The sequence below is a fragment of the Pseudorasbora parva genome, chromosome 2 (genome assembly GCF_024679245.1).
Source record: "Pseudorasbora parva isolate DD20220531a chromosome 2, ASM2467924v1, whole genome shotgun sequence".
Classification (NCBI taxonomy): Eukaryota; Metazoa; Chordata; class Actinopteri; order Cypriniformes; family Gobionidae; genus Pseudorasbora; species Pseudorasbora parva.
This window is the reverse complement of record NC_090173.1, coordinates 7,754,109-7,772,858: the sequence shown is the minus strand read 5'-3', so window position 1 is coordinate 7,772,858 and position 18,750 is coordinate 7,754,109. Positions and strand designations below refer to the sequence as shown.

General features: G+C 39.9%; 1 protein-coding gene across 1 annotated transcript in view; it reads right to left on the bottom strand.

Annotated features, from left to right (window-relative positions):
- Positions 1–16,314: 16,314 nt before the first annotated feature.
- LOC137048435 (uncharacterized) overlaps positions 16,315–18,750 on the bottom strand; it is a 28,200-nt gene continuing 25,764 nt past the window's right edge. Inside the window, exon 5 of the mRNA XM_067426596.1 lies at positions 16,315–18,089. Coding sequence (XP_067282697.1) covers positions 16,315–18,089 — 1,775 coding nt within the window. The remainder of the gene's footprint in view (positions 18,090–18,750) is intronic.

The window sequence follows — 18,750 nt, the reverse complement described above, 5'->3', positions numbered from 1 at the left end:
GCGACAAACCTCTCACGATCGGGAATCGGATGGTCGGATGAATTTCTGGCATGTCAGATATTCTGCTCGCCCCTCGTGAGGTTATCGCACAGTTGAAGCAAAGCCACGAACTGATTGCCCTATTTCCCCTCACTGCGCCTGCGCGAAAGCAGAAGTTCAACCATTTAATTTTTTAAAGCATTAAGGAAAAAACGAAAAGGGGGATATCTTTAATTATGTAGGCAGCTATCAAATAGCAGAAATTAAGTAAACTGTTGTGCCTCCAGTTTGTGTTGTATATATCCAGTGCATATTATTCATTTAGCTAGTTGATCATTAATTTAGCTAGGCTACTTGTTTTACTTTCACATTTTATTTTTATTTTTTAATATTAATTAATATTTAACCTTCTCCATCTTGACATAATGTCATGTTGCAATGTGTTCTTTTTCTTCATGAACGCGAGTCAGTGGATATCATGCAATGCGCAGTTTAAACGCAGTCAATTATTCACTACAGAAAGTGAAAGTAAAATCTGACAAGCTTTCGGAGCATATTCTCAGACAACGAGAGATAAATGTAATTCAACATACTGATAACGGATAGCCTATTGCCTTATTTTCTTTCTTATTTATTTTCTTAATATTTCTATTTTGGTCCATATTGTGAGAAAAAAAAATAGAATTGAAGTAGGCCCATTTTGTATTAAACAAGTTGTTTTTAGATAAATCTGCCTTTTCATTGAGACGGACATTATTATTGCAGTGTTCTGACATTATAATCATATAATTAGATCTATAATTCCTTGTTTAATCGGGCTAAATGTTTTTAAATAGTGAGGAGTAATCTATTATTTTAGTATGCAGTGTGTCGATTATGCATTATTGTTGGGGGGAGGGGGCAAATTAATGTAATATTGATTTAATAATAAAAGTAGGCCTACTCTAATAATAACAATAATTTTATACATAAATTCTAAATACTCTTGATATCAATAGCTGATGCATTTGATAGGCTACCTCTTTTTAATACACCATGGTCTATCGTCGCCACGGGGGTTTTATTGCGCATGTTTCACCCGTACAGTGTGCGCAGTCAAGACCCGCTCGACGGTCGGACCGCACAGTGAGAGCACATCAATCGTGCGCTCTGGCTTTACATCGCATGCGATCTACTCGTACAGTGTGAGTAGGTAACCTTGCTGAAATCCCATAGAAATCGCACAGTGTATGCCCAGCTTAAGTCATCATTCAATCTTACCATGGAAGTGTATGGTATAAAGATGGTAGTACCCACCTTAGTGGTTCCTGGACAACATGATGAGCTGATACTTGGGACGAATGTCATCTCGAGCCAGGCCGTGAGTATTTAGTATGGGGGAAGCTGTCAAAATCTGCTGTTGTGTCCCCGGGAAGTGCAGTCATGACTGAACCTACATCTTCTCACTCTGCACCCAGGGGTGTCATGGTGGCTAGATTAATCACGTCTCTGTGGGGAGATGGATGGGTCCCCTTAAAACTTATCAACACATCAGGGAGCCCAGTGTTATTGAGACGGAATGCAAAAATTGCGGACCTCTATACGTGCATTGCCCTGGAAGACATTGATCACACCAGTGCAGATAATCCCTTTCTGGTAAACTGCCCCACAAGTTTATCAGATGCGGTTGAGGTGTCACCTGTAAAAGAGCGACTGGAGTCAGTTGGTTTGGACAGTCTTAACATTGACTCGTGCGATATCTCAGATGCATGCAAGCAACGGTTGCTGAACCTGATTCTGAGTTACGAGGACATCTTTTCACGTAGCCATCTTGATTGTGGGGAAGCAAGCGGTTTCGTCCATAGAATACACCTCTCAGACACCAGACCATTCAGGCTTCCGTTCAGACGAGTAGCACCCAGTCAAAATCAAAAACTGTGACAGGTGCTGACTGAAATGGAGGAGAAGGAGATAATTCGGCGATCTACCAGTGAATACGCTTCTCCTCTCGTTTTGGTCTGGAAGAAGAATGGGGACCTGCGTGTATGCACTGACTTTCGTTGGTTGAACAGGAGAACGCTGAAAGACACGCACCCTCTTCCTCATCAGGCGGATTGTTTGGCAGCACTTGGTGGTAACGCCCTCTTTAGCACAATGGATCTGACATCCGGATTCTACAATATGCCGCTGCATGAAGAGGACCGCAAGTTTACAGCCTTTACAACACCTATGGGCCTTTTCGAGTACAATCGTTTACCCCAAGGCCTCTGCAACAGTCTTGGCAGCTTCATGCGTATGATGACCAACATATTCGGGGACGAAAACTTTCTCAGTCTCCTCTGTTATCTGGACGACCTGATTGTCTTCGGGCCAGATGAGAAAACTGCTCTTGATCGCTTGGAAATGGTGTTTGGCAGGCTTCGCTCACACAATCTTAAACTCGCTCCAAAAAAATGTCACCTGATGAGAAAATCAGTGAAGTTCCTCGGACACATGATTGATCAATCGGGTGTTTCCACGGACCCAAGCAAAGTTGAAAGCATCTCTAAGATAAGTAGTTTGGATTTGATGGAGCCCGATGGAACAACTCCTTCTCAGAAGAAAATAAGATCATTCCTGGGAATGGTGAATTACTACCAGCACTTTATTCCAAACTATTCTGCCACAGCCAAGCCACTTTTTAATCTTCTAAAGGGTCAAAAGGCAAGAGCGAAGAATCTGAGGAAGCAGAATCACACTCACCAGAATAGGAAGCTGAAACCTAGTGACTGGACACAAGCGCAGGACCAGGCAGTTGAGAGGCTGAAAACATCATTGGTAGAGAGCGTTGTCCTTGCCCATCCAGATTTTGATCGCCCCTTTGTATTGGCAACAGATGCCTCCTTAGACGGCATTGGAGCTGTGCTCTCACAGGTCCCAGAGGGGGAGACAAAAGCCAGGCCTGTAGCCTTCGCCAGTAAGTCCCTTTCTGGGTCGCAGCAAAATTATCCAGCACATCGTTTGGAGTTTTTGGCCTTGAAATGGTCGGTATGTGATAAATTCTGTCATTGGCTCAGAGGACATGAATTTACTGTCTTGACTGAAAACTTGATTGCTGAGAACAGCGTTGGGTGGCTAAATTAGCTAGCTACAACTTCAACATAAAGTACGTGCCTGGTCCCCAAAACACAGTCGCTGATGCCCTGAGCCGGGTTCCATTTGTCAAAACTGATGTCACGCAGAGACTGCTCAAAGAGCCATACGGAACACTTCTAGCTGGTTCCAGAGGAATGTCTACAGATTCAGTGCAGGATGCCTTTAGACGGTCATGTGATTCAGATAGGAAGCAGAGTGTCCTTAATCTAAGCCAGTCTTGCAAATCAGACGTACAACAAACCAAAGAACTTTTGACTGTCTCAAATGCAGATGTCTCCGCTATATTGAACTCGCATGTTGAGTGGAACATCGGTGCCAGGGCACGGGCAATGTCTGTCATTGATTACTTACCTCAGTTGATGTCAGAAGGGCAGGACACATTGCCAGCATATTCAGAACAGGTGCTACATGAAAAATAGCTTACAGACAACATTTTGTCAAGAGTCTTGTATTATGTCGAGCGTCAGCGTAGGCCTTCAAGAAGAGAAAGGTCAAAGGAATTGATGGTTGCTATTAGATACCTGAAGCACTGGGAGAAACTTGCTGTCAGAAATGGTATCTTGTACAGAGTGTCTCATGACCAACTATCAAGAACAAAACGCTATCAGTTTTTTGTCCCTGAGTCCCTAGTGAGTGTGATCTTGAGAGGAATCATGATGATTGTGGTCATCAAGGTCAGTCGAGGAGTGTTAGCCTTGCACGGCAGCGCTTCTTTTGGCTGAACATGGATCGGAATGTGAGGGACTATGTACGCCAATGTCACCGCTGCACCGTGAGCAAAACAGCTGATCCATCTGGTAGAGCTCCCCTGGAGAGCATTTCAACAAGTAAACCATTAGAGCTTGTCTGTATAAACTTCTGGTCAGCAGAAGACTCTAATAACAAATCTGTTGATGTCTTGGTGGTAACCGATCATTTTACGAGACTAGCACAAGCCTTTGTGTGTAGAGATCAGTCTGCCAAACAGGTTGCCAGGATCCTATGGGACAGGTATTTTTGCATTTACGGCCTCCCAGAACGAATCCATAGTGACCAGGGTCCAAGCTTTGAAAGTAAATTGATCCGAGGGCTTCTAAGGGACTCTGGGGTGAACAAGTCACGCACAACACCGTATCACCCAATGGGTAATGGAAGCGTGGAACGCTTTAATAGAACCCTTGGAAATATGATACGAGCTTTGTCACCAGATGTGAAGAGAGATTGGCCAAGACGGTTGCAGACACTGACGTTTCTGTATAATTGCACAATCCACGAAACAACAGGTTATGCTCCTTTTTATTTAATGTTCGGGCGCATGCCCCGTCTGCCCATTGACATTCTTTTTCGTTCTGTCCTGAATGATTCTGCTGTAACCAGCTGTGATAAGTTTGTAATTACTCTGGTCAAAGATCTAAAAGAAGCATTACTGATTGCAGAAGAGCATGCAATGAAAGAACAAAAAAGGCATGCCGAGTTGTACAACCGAAGGGTAAAAGGACTGCTCATCGAGATAGGTGATCAGGTGCTCCTGGCAAATAAAACCGAAAGGGGTAAGAAGAAAGTCGCTGACAGGTGGGAGTCGACAGTTTACACTGTTGTGGACCGTAAATCAGACACTCACACTTACAGGATCCGTAATCCAGTCACAGGGTGGGAAAAAGTGGTTCATTCGAAACCTGTTGATGTTGGTGAATTTCCTACCAGTGAATTTAGAGAACCCTTTGTCTGATCAACTTTCTGATGTATCCACCCCTGGTCAGAGGCCGCCTTCAGTCCCGTCATTGTGTGCGGTGGAGGATGAGTCTTTAGGAGGAGATGCAGAAGTATCTGAGCACACAGAGGAAAGCTGCAGCAGTGTTGCAATGGATGGTTCAGTGTTGACGAGAGAGGAGATACCTGCATGTAATGATGCTGACATTGACTATAAGGATGATTCTATGTCAGTTCAGGAATCTGATAACAGAAACAGAACTATAAGTTGGGTTTCGGAGCTGCCCGAAGGATCCCATCATGAGTCTGATCACACCTCAAGTGGAGTTCTTGTAGATTCTATGACTGTGGCCTCTCCTTCTGCACCAAAAAGTCATGTACCTAAAATGTCAAGACATGCAAAAACATCCGTTTCTGATGGTGACACAAGAGACAGTTCAGATACTCATGATTCTGAGACAGTCCGGTCCACCTCGCCACACCCTCAGGCACCTACTAACACACATGTAGCTGACACTGCGAATGTGCCGCAAAGTTCTAGCTTAGTTACACAGGTCAGGACACGTTTTGGTCGCATCATTAGACCTGTTGACAGATTAATACATGTAATGTCAGCACAAGCTCTAGTTCAGGATACAAAACACAATGTTCAAGCTGTTTGCAAGTCAGTGTTTAGGGCTTTCTCTGCCTAGAACAATACAATTGGGTTCATTTCTCTTGGCATATTGGTTAAAAGTGTGTTAAGGTTGTTTTATAGTCTATAAGCAACAGTTCAAATTTTAAGCACATACCTGAAGAAATGGCGTGCCTTCAAATCTTTGTGTACTTATTTTTATTTTATTTTTTCTTGCACTGTAATGGAAAGTAGAGAATGCAAGGATATTGTGGAATGTATGAAGATGTTCTGCTGTCAGTAGCTGATGAGAGAGCTTAGCGCTACTCTCTCATCACTTCATCCTTAGGGGATAATTGTTTTTTGACTGTCCTTTGATAGATCTCTCATTGTGAAGTTTACTACTGTGAACTGAGGGAAAAGTGTCTTGTTGTTTATACTCCCCTGGTCATGCATTTATTTTATGCAATTCAGTGGGGGTGAATGTAACAGGGTTAAAAATAACATTTAATTTAAAGAATAATATTGTGTGAATTTCATAAAATATGGCATTGGTGTTTGAAGGCTCCCCTCCTGTGGCTATTAATAGTTCTGCAGATGTTGTATTTTGTCGCTCTTCTCTTGCCGTACCGCAGCAGATTTGAGTGTCGATGCTGTGGGTATGTGCGATTTTACACACTCCTACTCATTAACAGATTAAATGTAATAAGGATATGTTTTAAGTGAATCTATTTGATGCAATATATTTCATACATGTATTTGAATATATATATAATGCATTTAACACTTAAACACGGTTGTTGAGAAAGTTATAATATGTACTGATTATCCATATGTGAGCACGAGTTCATTTAATGTGATTACGTCAGTCTAAACAATCCGACAATTATTTTTATTATGAGTTGAGTGAATTGTAATGAGTGAAGAATGTCATTTTTATTTTTCTAGTCTTTTATAAATGTCTGCAGTCTTCAGCCATGTGAAATCTTTCTTCTTTTCTGTCCAAAAAGGTATGTTGCTTCTGTGGTTATTCTGTTATAAATGTTAACAAATGTACTTCACAATGAATGGCAGCAGATTTGAGTGTCGATGCTGCGGTCTTTTATAAATGTCTGCAGTCTTCAGCCATGTGAAATCTTTCTTCTTTTCTGTCCAAAAAGATAAATTCAAGTTGAATCCCACTTGTGAGTGTGTCCTTCCTCATCTGTTACACCTGCTTTGTATTCGTCGTAAAGATCTTTGTGGTGCCGTTTTAAGTGATCAGTGGTGGTGTTTTCTTGTTTTGTGGCCACAAGACACTCCATGCAAAGTACCTCTTTTTGTTCAACATCTCCTTTATGTAGCCAAAATAGTCCCAAAAAGATGATTTCTGGTAAAAAAAAAACTTTTTTTCCTCTTCGGATCCTCTTCGTCGCGCATTTTAGCAGTGAATGTTTGGCCGTGAGCGGTGAGCAGCGGCACAGCGAACCAATCACTGTGCAGGCACGCAGAAGGTGCATGTCACTCCAGCAGCAAACTGGTGTTTACTGTGTGCTACCATTCTCTTAATACACCATGGGCTACGACCCTTCACATCGCATGTGCCGGCGATGTGACTATCACACACGCACACATCGCGATGTCGATGTTGAAACATCGTTCAGCCCTACTGCAAAGTGCAAATAACATATAAAAGATAATGTTAAAATTAAAATAAAATAAAATGTTGTGTATAATATTCTAGTCATTTAGAGATCTAGTCATTTTATTAAAGAAATGTAATAAACAAACAAGTAAACTGTACACTGTAACAAATTGCTGTAGTTTTTACAGCAAAATTTTACAGAATATTACTGTTTAAGCATTTTACAAGATTCAGTTGTATATTTCCATGTCAACTGTAATTCATTTACAAGAAGGAGGTGTTGTTTCTGTAGCTTATGCGTTTTCACAATTACTTATTGTGCCGTCCCAGATAGCAAAATTGCTCTGGCCCAGATCCGGCCCACACTTTACACTTTCATCTGGCCCACTACCTGCGTGGAATGATGGCACTTGCGCGGTCTGCTCCCGTTTGCCAGATTTAGGCCGCAATCAAGCCATAGCAACGCCGCATGTCAGCCATGAACAAAACGCATGAAGCAGAACTGGCCCACATCTGGCCCAGATAGCAAAATTGCTCTGGCGCAGATCCGGCCCACACTTGACACTTTCATCTGGCCCACTACCCGCGTGGAATGATGGCACTTGGGCGGTCCACTCCCGTTTGTCAGATTTAGGCCACAATCAAGCCATAGCAACGCCGCATGTCAGCCATGAACAAAACGCATGAAGCAGAACTGGCCCACATCTGGCCCAGATAGCAAAATTGCTCTGGCCCAGATCCGGCCCACACTTGACACTTTCATCTGGCCCACTACCCGCGTGGAATGATGGCACTTGGGCGGTCCACTCCCGTTGGTCAGATTTAGGCCACAATCAAGCCATAGCAACGCCGCATGTCAGCCATGAACAAAACGCATGAAGCAGAACTGGCCCACATCTGGCCCAGATAGCAAAATTGCTCTGGCCCAGATCCGGCCCACACTTGACACTTTCATCTGGCCCACTACCTGCGTGGAATGATGGCACTTGGGCGGTCCACTCCCGTTTGTCAGATTTAGGCCACAATCAAGCCATAACAACGCCGCATGTCAGCCATGAACAAAAGGCATGAAGGAGAGCTGGCCCACATCTGGCCCAGATAGCAAAATTGCTCTGGCCCACATCCGGCCCACACTTTACACTTTCATCTGGCCCACTACCCGCGTGGAATGATGGCACTTGGGCGGTCCGCTCCCGTTTGCCAGATTTAGGCCGCAATCAAGCCATAGCAACGCCGCATGTCAGCCATGAACAAAACGCATGAAGCAAAACTGGCCCACATCCGGCCCAGATAGCAAAATTGCTCTGGCCCAGATCCGGCCCACACTTGACACTTTCATCTGGCCCACTACCCGCGTGGAATGATGGCACTTGGGCGGTCCACTCCGGTTTGTCAGATTTAGGCCACAATCAAGCTATAGCAACGCCGCATGTCAGCCATGAACAAAACGCATGAAGCAGAACTGGCCCACATCTGGCCCAGATAGCAAAATTGCTCTGGCCCAGATCTGGCCCACACTTGACACTTTCATCTGGCCCACTACCCGCGTGGAATGATGGCACTTGGGCGGTCCACTCCCGTTTGTCAGATTTAGGCCACAATCAAGCCATAGCAACGCCGCATGTCAATGAACAAAACGCATGAAGCAGAACTGGCCCACATCTGGGCAACAGTTCATTTGAATTCTGGCCCAGATCCGGCCCAGATTTAATACCTTGCTTTGGCCCACATACCATGTGGAATGATGGCACTTGGGTGGTCCGCTCCTGTTTGCCAGATCTAGGCCACAATCAAGCCATAGCAACGCCACATGTCAGCCATGAACAAAACGCATGAAGCAGAAATGGCCCACATCTGGGCAACAGTTTATTTTAATTCTGGCCCAGATCCAGCCCAGATGTAATACCTTGCTTTGGCCCACATACTGTGTGAAATGATGGCACTTGGGCGGTCCGCTCCTGTTTGCCAGATTTGGGCCACAATCAAGCCATAGCAATGCCACATGTCAGCTATAAACTAAACGCATGAAGCAGAAATGGCCCACATCTGGGCAACAGTTTATTTGAATTCTGGCCCAGATCCGGCCCAGATGTAATATCTTGCTTTGGCCCACATACTGTGTGAAATGATGGCACTTGGGCGGTTCGCTCCTGTTTGCCAGATTTGGGCCACAATCAAGCCATAGCAATGCCACATATCAGCTATGAACAAAACGCATGAAGCAGAACTGGCCCACAACTGTTGCCCAGATGTGGGCCAGTTCTGCTTCATGTGTAGGTATTAGATCCGGCCCAGATCTAATACCTTGCTCTGGCCAACATACCACATGGAATAATAGCACTTGGGCGGTCCGCTCTTGTTTGCCAGATTTGGGCCACAATCAAGCCATAGCAATGCCACATGTCAACCATGAACAAAACAGATGAAGCAGAAATGGCCCACATCTGGCTAACAGTTAAATTTAATTCTGGCCCAGGTCCGGCCCATATCTAATACCTTGCTCTGGCCCACATACCGTGTGAAATGATGGCACTTGAGTGGTCCACTTTTGTTTCCCAGATTTGGGCCACAATCAAGCAATAGCAATGCCACATGTCAGCCATGAACAAAACACATGAAGCAGAAATGGCCCACATATGGCTCACAGTTAAATTTAATTCTGGCCCAGGTCAGGCCCAGATCTAATACCTTGCTTTGGCCGATATAAACCAGAACTGACCCTAATGTGGGCCACAGTTGGTCTTTTACACAATCCTCATGTGGCCCACATGCTGTTTGCCAAATCTGGTCCACAATCAGGCCATTGCACAATTCAAATTACCTTTTTTTGTTAATGCTTTATAAAGTTTCAAAGCAGATTTACAGGAATAAACATGAAAATAATTATTTAATTATTCAAACAGAGTTAAATTCTGCAGTAAAGCAGCCCTAAAAAGAAAATAGTGTCACAGCTGAAGTCAGGTCAGTGTTGATTCAGTTCTGTTCAATAACTGTGTAAGGTTCATCAATTATGAAATCAGTTCAATTTGCTATAAAGCAGCTTTGCAGAAAACATGATCCAGCGCAGTTCAGTTCTCCTCCAATAGCATCAGTGCAATTAAATCAATATTATATAGACATTAGAAATACCATAGACATTTTGTAATTCTTGCTGCCAATGATACAAAAAAATTGTGCTTAGAAACAGTCTCTCTGACAGCGTGCACGTGTCGTCAAACGAGGTGTCTTTCACTGCTTACTGCACTTTAGCAGTTTAAAATCCCTTGTTTTTTAACCATAATGCTTAAAAATGCAGGCAGATGATAAGATTTCATTACCACACAAGCAGAACAGCAACGTAACTACGATAGAGATGATGGTCCAAAATCAGTAGCAGTTGATACATTTCTACCAGTTAATCATATCTACCAGTATATAGCCCACCCCTATTGTAGAATATTAAGCGTCCCAAACTAAGCAAGCCTAAGGCGACAGTGGCAAGGAACCCAAAATCCATCAGGTGACAGAAATGGAGAAGAAAAAACCCTTGGTAGAAACCAGGCTGAGTTGGGGGACCAGTTGTCTTTGGCCAACGAACATGGTGTGAATATGATTCAGGCTGCATTACAAGTCAGACTATGGATTGCAATAATTCAGAATATTTCATCTAGATCCACCAGCTTGAAGATCAGGATACAACATGCCGACATGGAGTTGAAGCTGGCCTTAGGGGTCTGTGCAGAGGACAGAGGATCTGTGTTGATGGCTGTTAGCAAGTTCCTCACAGGGGATCCGTCTCTAGGAGTTGTCTAGTTGACATGTTATCTGTTGACATTTAGGGCTGCGTTGATGTCTAGGTGCAGGTCCACCATCTGATCTGGATTTGGAGCAGATCCAGCTGACAATGGTAACCTTGTGATAAGAATGAAAGATTGTTAGCAAAGAATACACCAAATAAAACCATTACTGTACCTTATCGCTGCCATATTTATATAAAAATGTGTATGTCACTTTTATGTATATAGATTATAACATCCTAAACACTAAAATTAGGGTTTTATTGACATGATTTATTATTTTGTGCAAAAAATACTGAAAATTTGGCTTCCCAAACGTTGATTTTAATCGTGTCTGGATTTACTTTCAGTGCAGAAACAACTGCTGATCCTTGTATCATTTGGTTAATTTCTACAATTCAGAAAGATCAAACAGATCTTAATATTAATCTGCACAAGCGACAATCAGGTCAGTTTTGGGAAAGATCTTGGGACATGTGGTCTTCACCTCACAGCCGGTAGGAAAAAAATCGGGATAGGACTCAGAAATCATGTTCATGGGAGTGATTATTAATGTTTAGGGGTTTAACGATACACTCGTGTCACGATTAAATATGTATCTCGATACTGAACTCCCGACACGATATGTATCCCGATACGATATGTATCCCGATAAGCCGAAATAAAGTTTTTATTTTTATTTTGTACTTTTTTTATTGTTATTATATTATTATTTGTGTATTATTATCAAGACCCACAAATATTCCCCCATTGCATTATTATTAATTATATTTAACATTATGTTTTGTCATTGTATGATTCTATGTAATTAGATTATTAATGTAATAGTGTCACTGAAACTCTGTAAATTAAAAAACAAAAATCCCTCACGAATTACTCGCACTTTCAATGCAGGCAGCATTGCTCATGCTCGCTATGTCCTGCTGTTCCTGCTATTAATGCAGTATAAGAATGAACCATCTAAACTGCTTTGAATAATCATACTACTAAAACTAAATGTGATCTGGTGATTTAAATTATGTTTGTGCTTTCACTAAGGATTGCCGCTTTAAATGGTGTTTGCGCTTTGACTTTGGAGGAGTGGCATTATGGGATAGCGCGGGCATCGTTCAAATTTGAAATCCATGTTGACTGGAGCAGCGCAACCATTGAAGATTAGAGGCATTATTCATAATTCCTGGTAAGTTCTAGAAGTATACTCTTTTATATTTATTTAATTTAATGTATAAGCAATATCATGTCACAATATCTTGCTAACACGACATTTAGAAGTTACATGTAAAAGTTGTCAACGTCAATATGTTTTCCCATACATAACGTTTGGTTAGAAACGTAACGTCGTTTAACTTTAAGATTTTTCTTTCAGCCGCGAGGCTTTTTGACTCGGTAGCCTACCCCATGGTGAGACGAACACGAACACGAACAAGGTAAACGCATCGACGAAAAACAACATTAATAGACATTATATAATATTATTTAACATGGATAAATAGGCTACTGCAGTTTATGGTTTCATTTCGCTATGTATTTAGTTAAGTGAACTTCTTGTCGAGAGAGCACTCGTTCTCATATCATTTCAAATGAGAGGAGACAAAATGACATGCGGTAAGCTTCAGCTGATGACAAACATAAGAAAATGCGATCAAAGCATGATTAAATAATGCATTTTCTCATTTCGCCAGTTTAATATTCTTATTGAGAACATTTAAAGTAGTGTTTAACTACATTTTAAAGTAAAACCCAATCCGAACGACTGTCATAGTATCTTTCTTTTTGAAATAACTGACGAACAGCTAAATGTGTGAAATTTCTACTTGGTTGTTCCCTTGTGTTAACTGTCCCATATCGATCTCAAATAAAAACCTACATGTAAATGAGAAATTGTGTCTGCACCATAGCAATAACATTCTGCTTCTACTCTATGCTATGTATCACTGTAACTAAACTATAATAATAAACATTATGCATTTTTCGGTAGGGTATTTTGATCTCATAATAGAAATGCATTAAAAAATTCACACTATCTTTTTATTTGTTTTAGGTGCAAAGAACAGCAGATGATGTGGAGAAAACTTTGACATTACACATTTCTGAAACTTATTATATAGGTAGGCAATTGCAAATTATTATTAATTCTGTTGTAAATCATTTGATAAGCTATTGTATTTTACATTACATTTTATATTGAAATACTACTGTTATATTGTAGGTTACATTATTGCCTTTATTTATGCATTTCAGCTGAACCCTGCAGATGATGGCTATTCAAGGGTCAGGTGGTTGTGACTTCACATGTGACTTCCTCAGCTTTGTGGCTGGATTTATTTCAACTTCAGTCTGGTGTCCCGGGAGCAGGCATATTTTGCACACTTGAATCTTTTTCAAAGGTAACATGCTTTACTTGACTACTTTTATTTCTAAAAAAGGTTACTTGGTTTGATTACTGGTACATTAATATGTGTGTACTGTATGATAAACAGTTAGATCCCCCCAAAATTTAAATTCTGTCATTAATTACTCTCCCTCATGTCATTCCAAACCCGTAAGACTTTTGTTCATCTTCAGAACAAAAATTAAGATATTTTTGATAAAATGTGAGATCTTTCTGTCCCTCCATTAACAGTCAATAATTATCCCTTTCAAACTTTAGAAAGATGTGATTTCATCGGTTAAACCTTAATTTTATGAAGCGATGTAAGTGTAAGTTTGTTTGTGTATAAAAACATAATTTACCACTTTAAATTCATGTAACAACGTCCGCTCTCGTGTCAACACAACACTCATGCGTTGAGGTGCTCTCGTGAACATGCGTTGGAAAATAATATTTTGTATAATATTTTATTTTTGCACAAACAAAGCACTCGATTTTCTTAATAAAATGAAGGCTAAACCACTGAAGTTATGGATTACTTTAATGATGTCTTAACTCACTTTCTGGACCTTGAAAGTGGTAGTTGTGTAGACTGTCAGTGGAGGAACATTAGCTCTCAGATTTCATCAAAAAATATCTTCATTTGTGTTCTGGAGATGATCAAAAGACTTATGGTTTTGGAACGACATGAGGGTGAGTAAATGACAACATTTTCAATTTTGGGCTAACCATTTACCAGTACTTCATACATTAGTAGTGCAACAAATGCTGATGTATTGTATTTGTGGCATTTTGCATTTATTTTATTCAGCTAGTTTTATTCATTTTTTGAAAAAAATTCTAAAGTTTTTTCTTATATTTTTGTGCAGATGTTTTGTTGGAATCACATCACTCACTGGCTGGAGCCAAGACAACAACCGCAGAGGCAAAACAAGTGGAAAGGACTCAGAGAGGAACAAGTCAACCCTCACGTGTTGCTCATGAAGGTTAATGAACTTTAAGGATGTATATATTAAGTTGTCTTTTGATGAAATATTCTTAGTTTAAAAGAAGATAAGCTCAAACAACAGAATTTGTGGAATAATGTTAATTTTAGCATTTTATTTTAATGCTTTTCTTTAAAAAGAAAAGACGTTGCAGTGAATTTCAATAGGATAAAAACTTTTTGATTGACTTTCATTTTTATTGAAAGTTAATATTCTACTCAAAATATGTCCTAAAATGGTTGTAGTTATTTTTACTTTGTTACTTTGTGGTTATTTTGTAATACTATGTAATTTTTATAGTAAGATTTTAACCGTTTCGGAAGATTGAAATTGTTGCCTTGCTGCTAGTTTTAATAAATATTTACTTGTAACACCCTTGACTTGTTTTTTTTCCCATTGGTAAATGTATTCAGATATTGTTTATTCTGCATTTAAATCAGTAATTTACAGTTTACTGTTAAAATTATTATTTTCATTATTTTTTAATGTTAAACTATTACAAACATCATCTTAGATTATGGGGGTATTTACAGGATTTTATTGGCAACTTTAGTTGCCAGGTAAATACTGTGTTTTTGTGAAATTATAAAAAAAATGCTGTAAAAATATTTACAGGATTTTATTGGCAACTTTGTTTTTAGTGAAAATACAAAATATTGCTGTAAAATAAAATACAAGTTTAATTCAATTTTACTGTAAAAACACTAAAAATTACTGTATTTCACATACACTAATTAGCTGTAAACTGATTTGCAGTATTATACTGTAATCAATTTTACAGCAATAAATAACATTTTTACAGGATTTTATTGGCAACTTTTTTGCCAGTAAATTCCTGTAAATTCTACAGTACATTTTTTACAGTGTAACTCCTTGCTTACAATGTATTTTTTCCCCTATTCTTTATGATAAAATGGTCAAACCCAATCATGAATCAATCTAGTTTAAGAAATCACTTATTAGTTGATCAATTAATGAGTCGCATGAGCATGAGTCACTTACTGACCCACAAATCATCACTTTCAGTCATGTCTGACGCAAGAAAAACAAAGAACAGTTATAGGTATGTATATTTAAGTGACAACACTAATTTATAATAATATGTAAGGGATAATGTCCACCCAGCCGGTTGTTATCGCAGAATAAACCCCTCCAGAGTGATCAGGACCCCGACGCGAAGCGGAGCGTCACTCTGAAGGGGTTTATTCTGCGATAACAACCGGCTGGGTGGACATTATCCCGCTTATTACACGGCTACTAGTCTCAAATAAATAATTATTAGACACAAAATATTGTCTTGAGATGAAATATTTTATTAGGTCTTACGCAAAGCTTCAGCGAAGAAAAACAGTTCCAACCTGCTTTAAGCCTTTATCTATTGCTGCTAAATGTTGAAAATGAATGCTGAAAGGGTTAGTTCACCCAAAAATGAAACCAAGCCTATGATTTACTCACCCTCAAGTTATCGTAGGTGTTTATGACATTCTTCTGTCAGACAAATACAATCAGAGTTATATTTAAAAAGTCCAGGCTAACGTTAATCCCAGCAGTAGTTGTAGTTGTGTTTGAAGTCCATAAAAAATGCAGCTGTCCGTCAAATAACGTGCTCCACACGACTCCGATGGGTTAATAGAGCCTTCTGATTCCAATCGATGCGCTTGTGTAAGAAAAATATCCATATTAAAAACGTTATAAAGGAAACCTGCCTTGAAGTCTTCCATTGTAACCCACGGCTGTTTAAGCCACAAGATGGCGCCAGCGTTAAGCACAGAAGTAGAACCGGTCAAGATAACTCGCAGTACCCGGATGAGCGGGTGTTATCTGGAAATAACATACCGCTGGAATGCACGATTGACCAATCAGAATCAAGTATTTCACAGAGCCGTGTAATAATAAGCAATATTTACACAAAAAAAATTGATCCAGAGAAAATATTCAGAGCAACAGCAGTTTACTTTTTGCTCTGTCAATTAAAATATTTCCAAATAAAGCCAAAACCGAAGTAGCAATTGTGTCTCTGAACAACATACAATATTACTGTTGCTTCAAATAAATCAGTGTTTTTTATTTATGTAGGTGCACATTTGAAAAGCAATAAAATACAGAGTACCAAAATGATTGCTCCCACTTCCGATCTCTGCCCCGTGTTGAGGACCACGGCTCTACAGTAAAACACATTTATCCTCATACTTCTTTTTCAGCTCATCAGTCTCTTTCTGGTGTTTCTCTTCCATTTCTTTCATTTTGTCTTTCAGATTTTGCTCTTTTTGATTTGAGAGTTCACTCAGTGCACTGTAGTCTTTTTCATGGTGTGACTTCAGCTCCTGCATCTCTATATCATGCTTTGACATGAGAGCATAAAAGTCTTTATTATATTTCTCTTTGAATTCATTGAATTCTTCTGCTTGTTTTCTAGCCTCATCTTCGTGCTTTCTTTTCATTTCTTTTAATTTCCGTTCATACTCTCCCTCCATCTCTTTTCTTTCTCTCTCCTCTTGTTCTCGTTTGGCTTTATCTTCTCTCTTTCTTTTCTCCTCCTCCTCTTTGCGCTCTCGTTCAAATGCCTCTTCAAGCTTTTTCAGTTTCTTTCTCTCTTCTTCCCTTCTCTCATTCTCCTTTCTCACTCTTTTATCCCATTTCTCCTTCCATGATTTTTCCCATGCTTCTTTTTGTTTTTTCATCTGTAGTTTACTGTTCTCATACTCTTTCTCTATGTTCTCTCTTTCTTTAAGCTCCTTCTCAATCCTCTCATTCTCCTTTTCTTCTCTTTTTTTTTTTTCATCTTCAAATTCTTCAATCATTTTCTTTTCTTTCTGCTCCCATTCACTCCTCTCCTCTTTGAGTCTTTTCTTGTATTCTTCCTCATTTTCTCTCTTCAGTCTCTCTTTGTGACGTGTCTCCATTTCTCTCCTCTCTTTCTCATACTTCTCTCTATATTCCTGGTCTCTCTTTTTATGCTCACTCTCTAATTTTATCCGTTTGTCTTCTATTTCTTGCTGATCCCTTTCCCACTGCTCCTCTTTCCTCTTCTCCTCTAATCTTCTTTGCTTTTCAGCTTCTTGTCTTTCTTTCTTCTCCTTCTCTTCTTGTTCGTCTCTTTTCTTAAGTTCATTTTGCAAGAACTCTTCTTTGATTCTGAGTTCTTCCTCTCTTATCTTCCTCTCTCTCTCCATTAGTTCTCTCTGTTTGTCCATTTTCCTCTCTATTTCAGCAATCTCCTGTGTGTACTTTTCATGCAAACGTTTTCTCTCTTCCTCCATTTCCTTCTCTTTTTCCTTTAATATTCTTTCTGTTTCCTGTTTTATGGCAGCTTCTGCTTCTTTGAACATGTCATTGGTGTAACATCCTCCTCCATTCTTCTCAATCATTCTGTTGATTTTTTCCAGTAAGTCAATGACTTGTTTAGAATCACCTTGGTTTGTGTTGTCAATCACATGATATCGTTCTCCACAATCTCTGATTAACGTCTTCATATCGGAATCAGCATCTTCCAGGAAACTCTCAATTGTCTGAGTTTTCAGCATATCACCATAGGTGAATATTACAATGCTGAACATCCCAGCGTTTTTTCCAAAGGTTTCCTTGATCAAATTCAGAGTTTTCGTTTCCTCCTCTGTGTATCTTCCGATTCTAATCACCAGCAGGAACACATGAGGTCCTGGAGAGAGGAGGCTGATGCACTTCAGAATCTCTTCCTTCACCACATCATTTGAGACATGTTTGTCGAACAGGCCTGGAGTATCAACAACAGCTACTGGAGTTCCATTGACAAACCCTTCTTCCTTCTGACACGAGGATGTCACGGATTTTAGACTGCAATCTGATTTAAAGACTTCTTTTTGGAGAATAGTGTTTCCTGTAGCACTTTTCCCGTTTCCAGTTTTCCCAACAAGCACAATCCTTACACCTGTACTTGTTTTCTGAAGCTCCTTTTCAGCTGGAGAAGAGAGAGGAACAAAATATCATTATTATTATTTTGTTGTTTACATCTTATTATTACTGTCACGGTCATGTTTAGCGTTACAAAATGCTTGGAGACATGGTTTAAAAATCCCAACACAGATTTATTAGAGTAATCTACAATCATAATCCATAAATCAAAGACAAATGGTCAAAACACAGAAATTAATGTCACTGCAACCCAGTTTTATCATAAACATTGTTCAAATATCGAAGCTGGAGTCTTTAATCTTTCTGAGGATACTGAGTTTGTCCAGATAAAGTGTGATGAGCAGTGGATGTTGAACAATAGTAATCTGAGGCCGTATGATCTTTGAAACTTAAGGAGTTAAAAGAGATCTAAAGTTTACTAATATTAGTCTTGAATTTCCCCAGCTGAAGATAATTATGCTCTGCTATGATTTTGTAGATGGACCGTTTTGAGAATACTTCTCTGTAGCGTCTCTTTTGACGACGTCCACTCGCTTTAGCCACCTCACTACAGGTTTTGCTGGATATATTTACTTCTTTCTGAATGAAATCGATAAAATCCTGCACCTTTTGCTGTATATCTGAAGGCACAACCCCAAACACAACACGTTTTCGTCATAGTTTCAACTTTAATCAACAGCAATGTTCTTAACTATGTTACTGTTTAC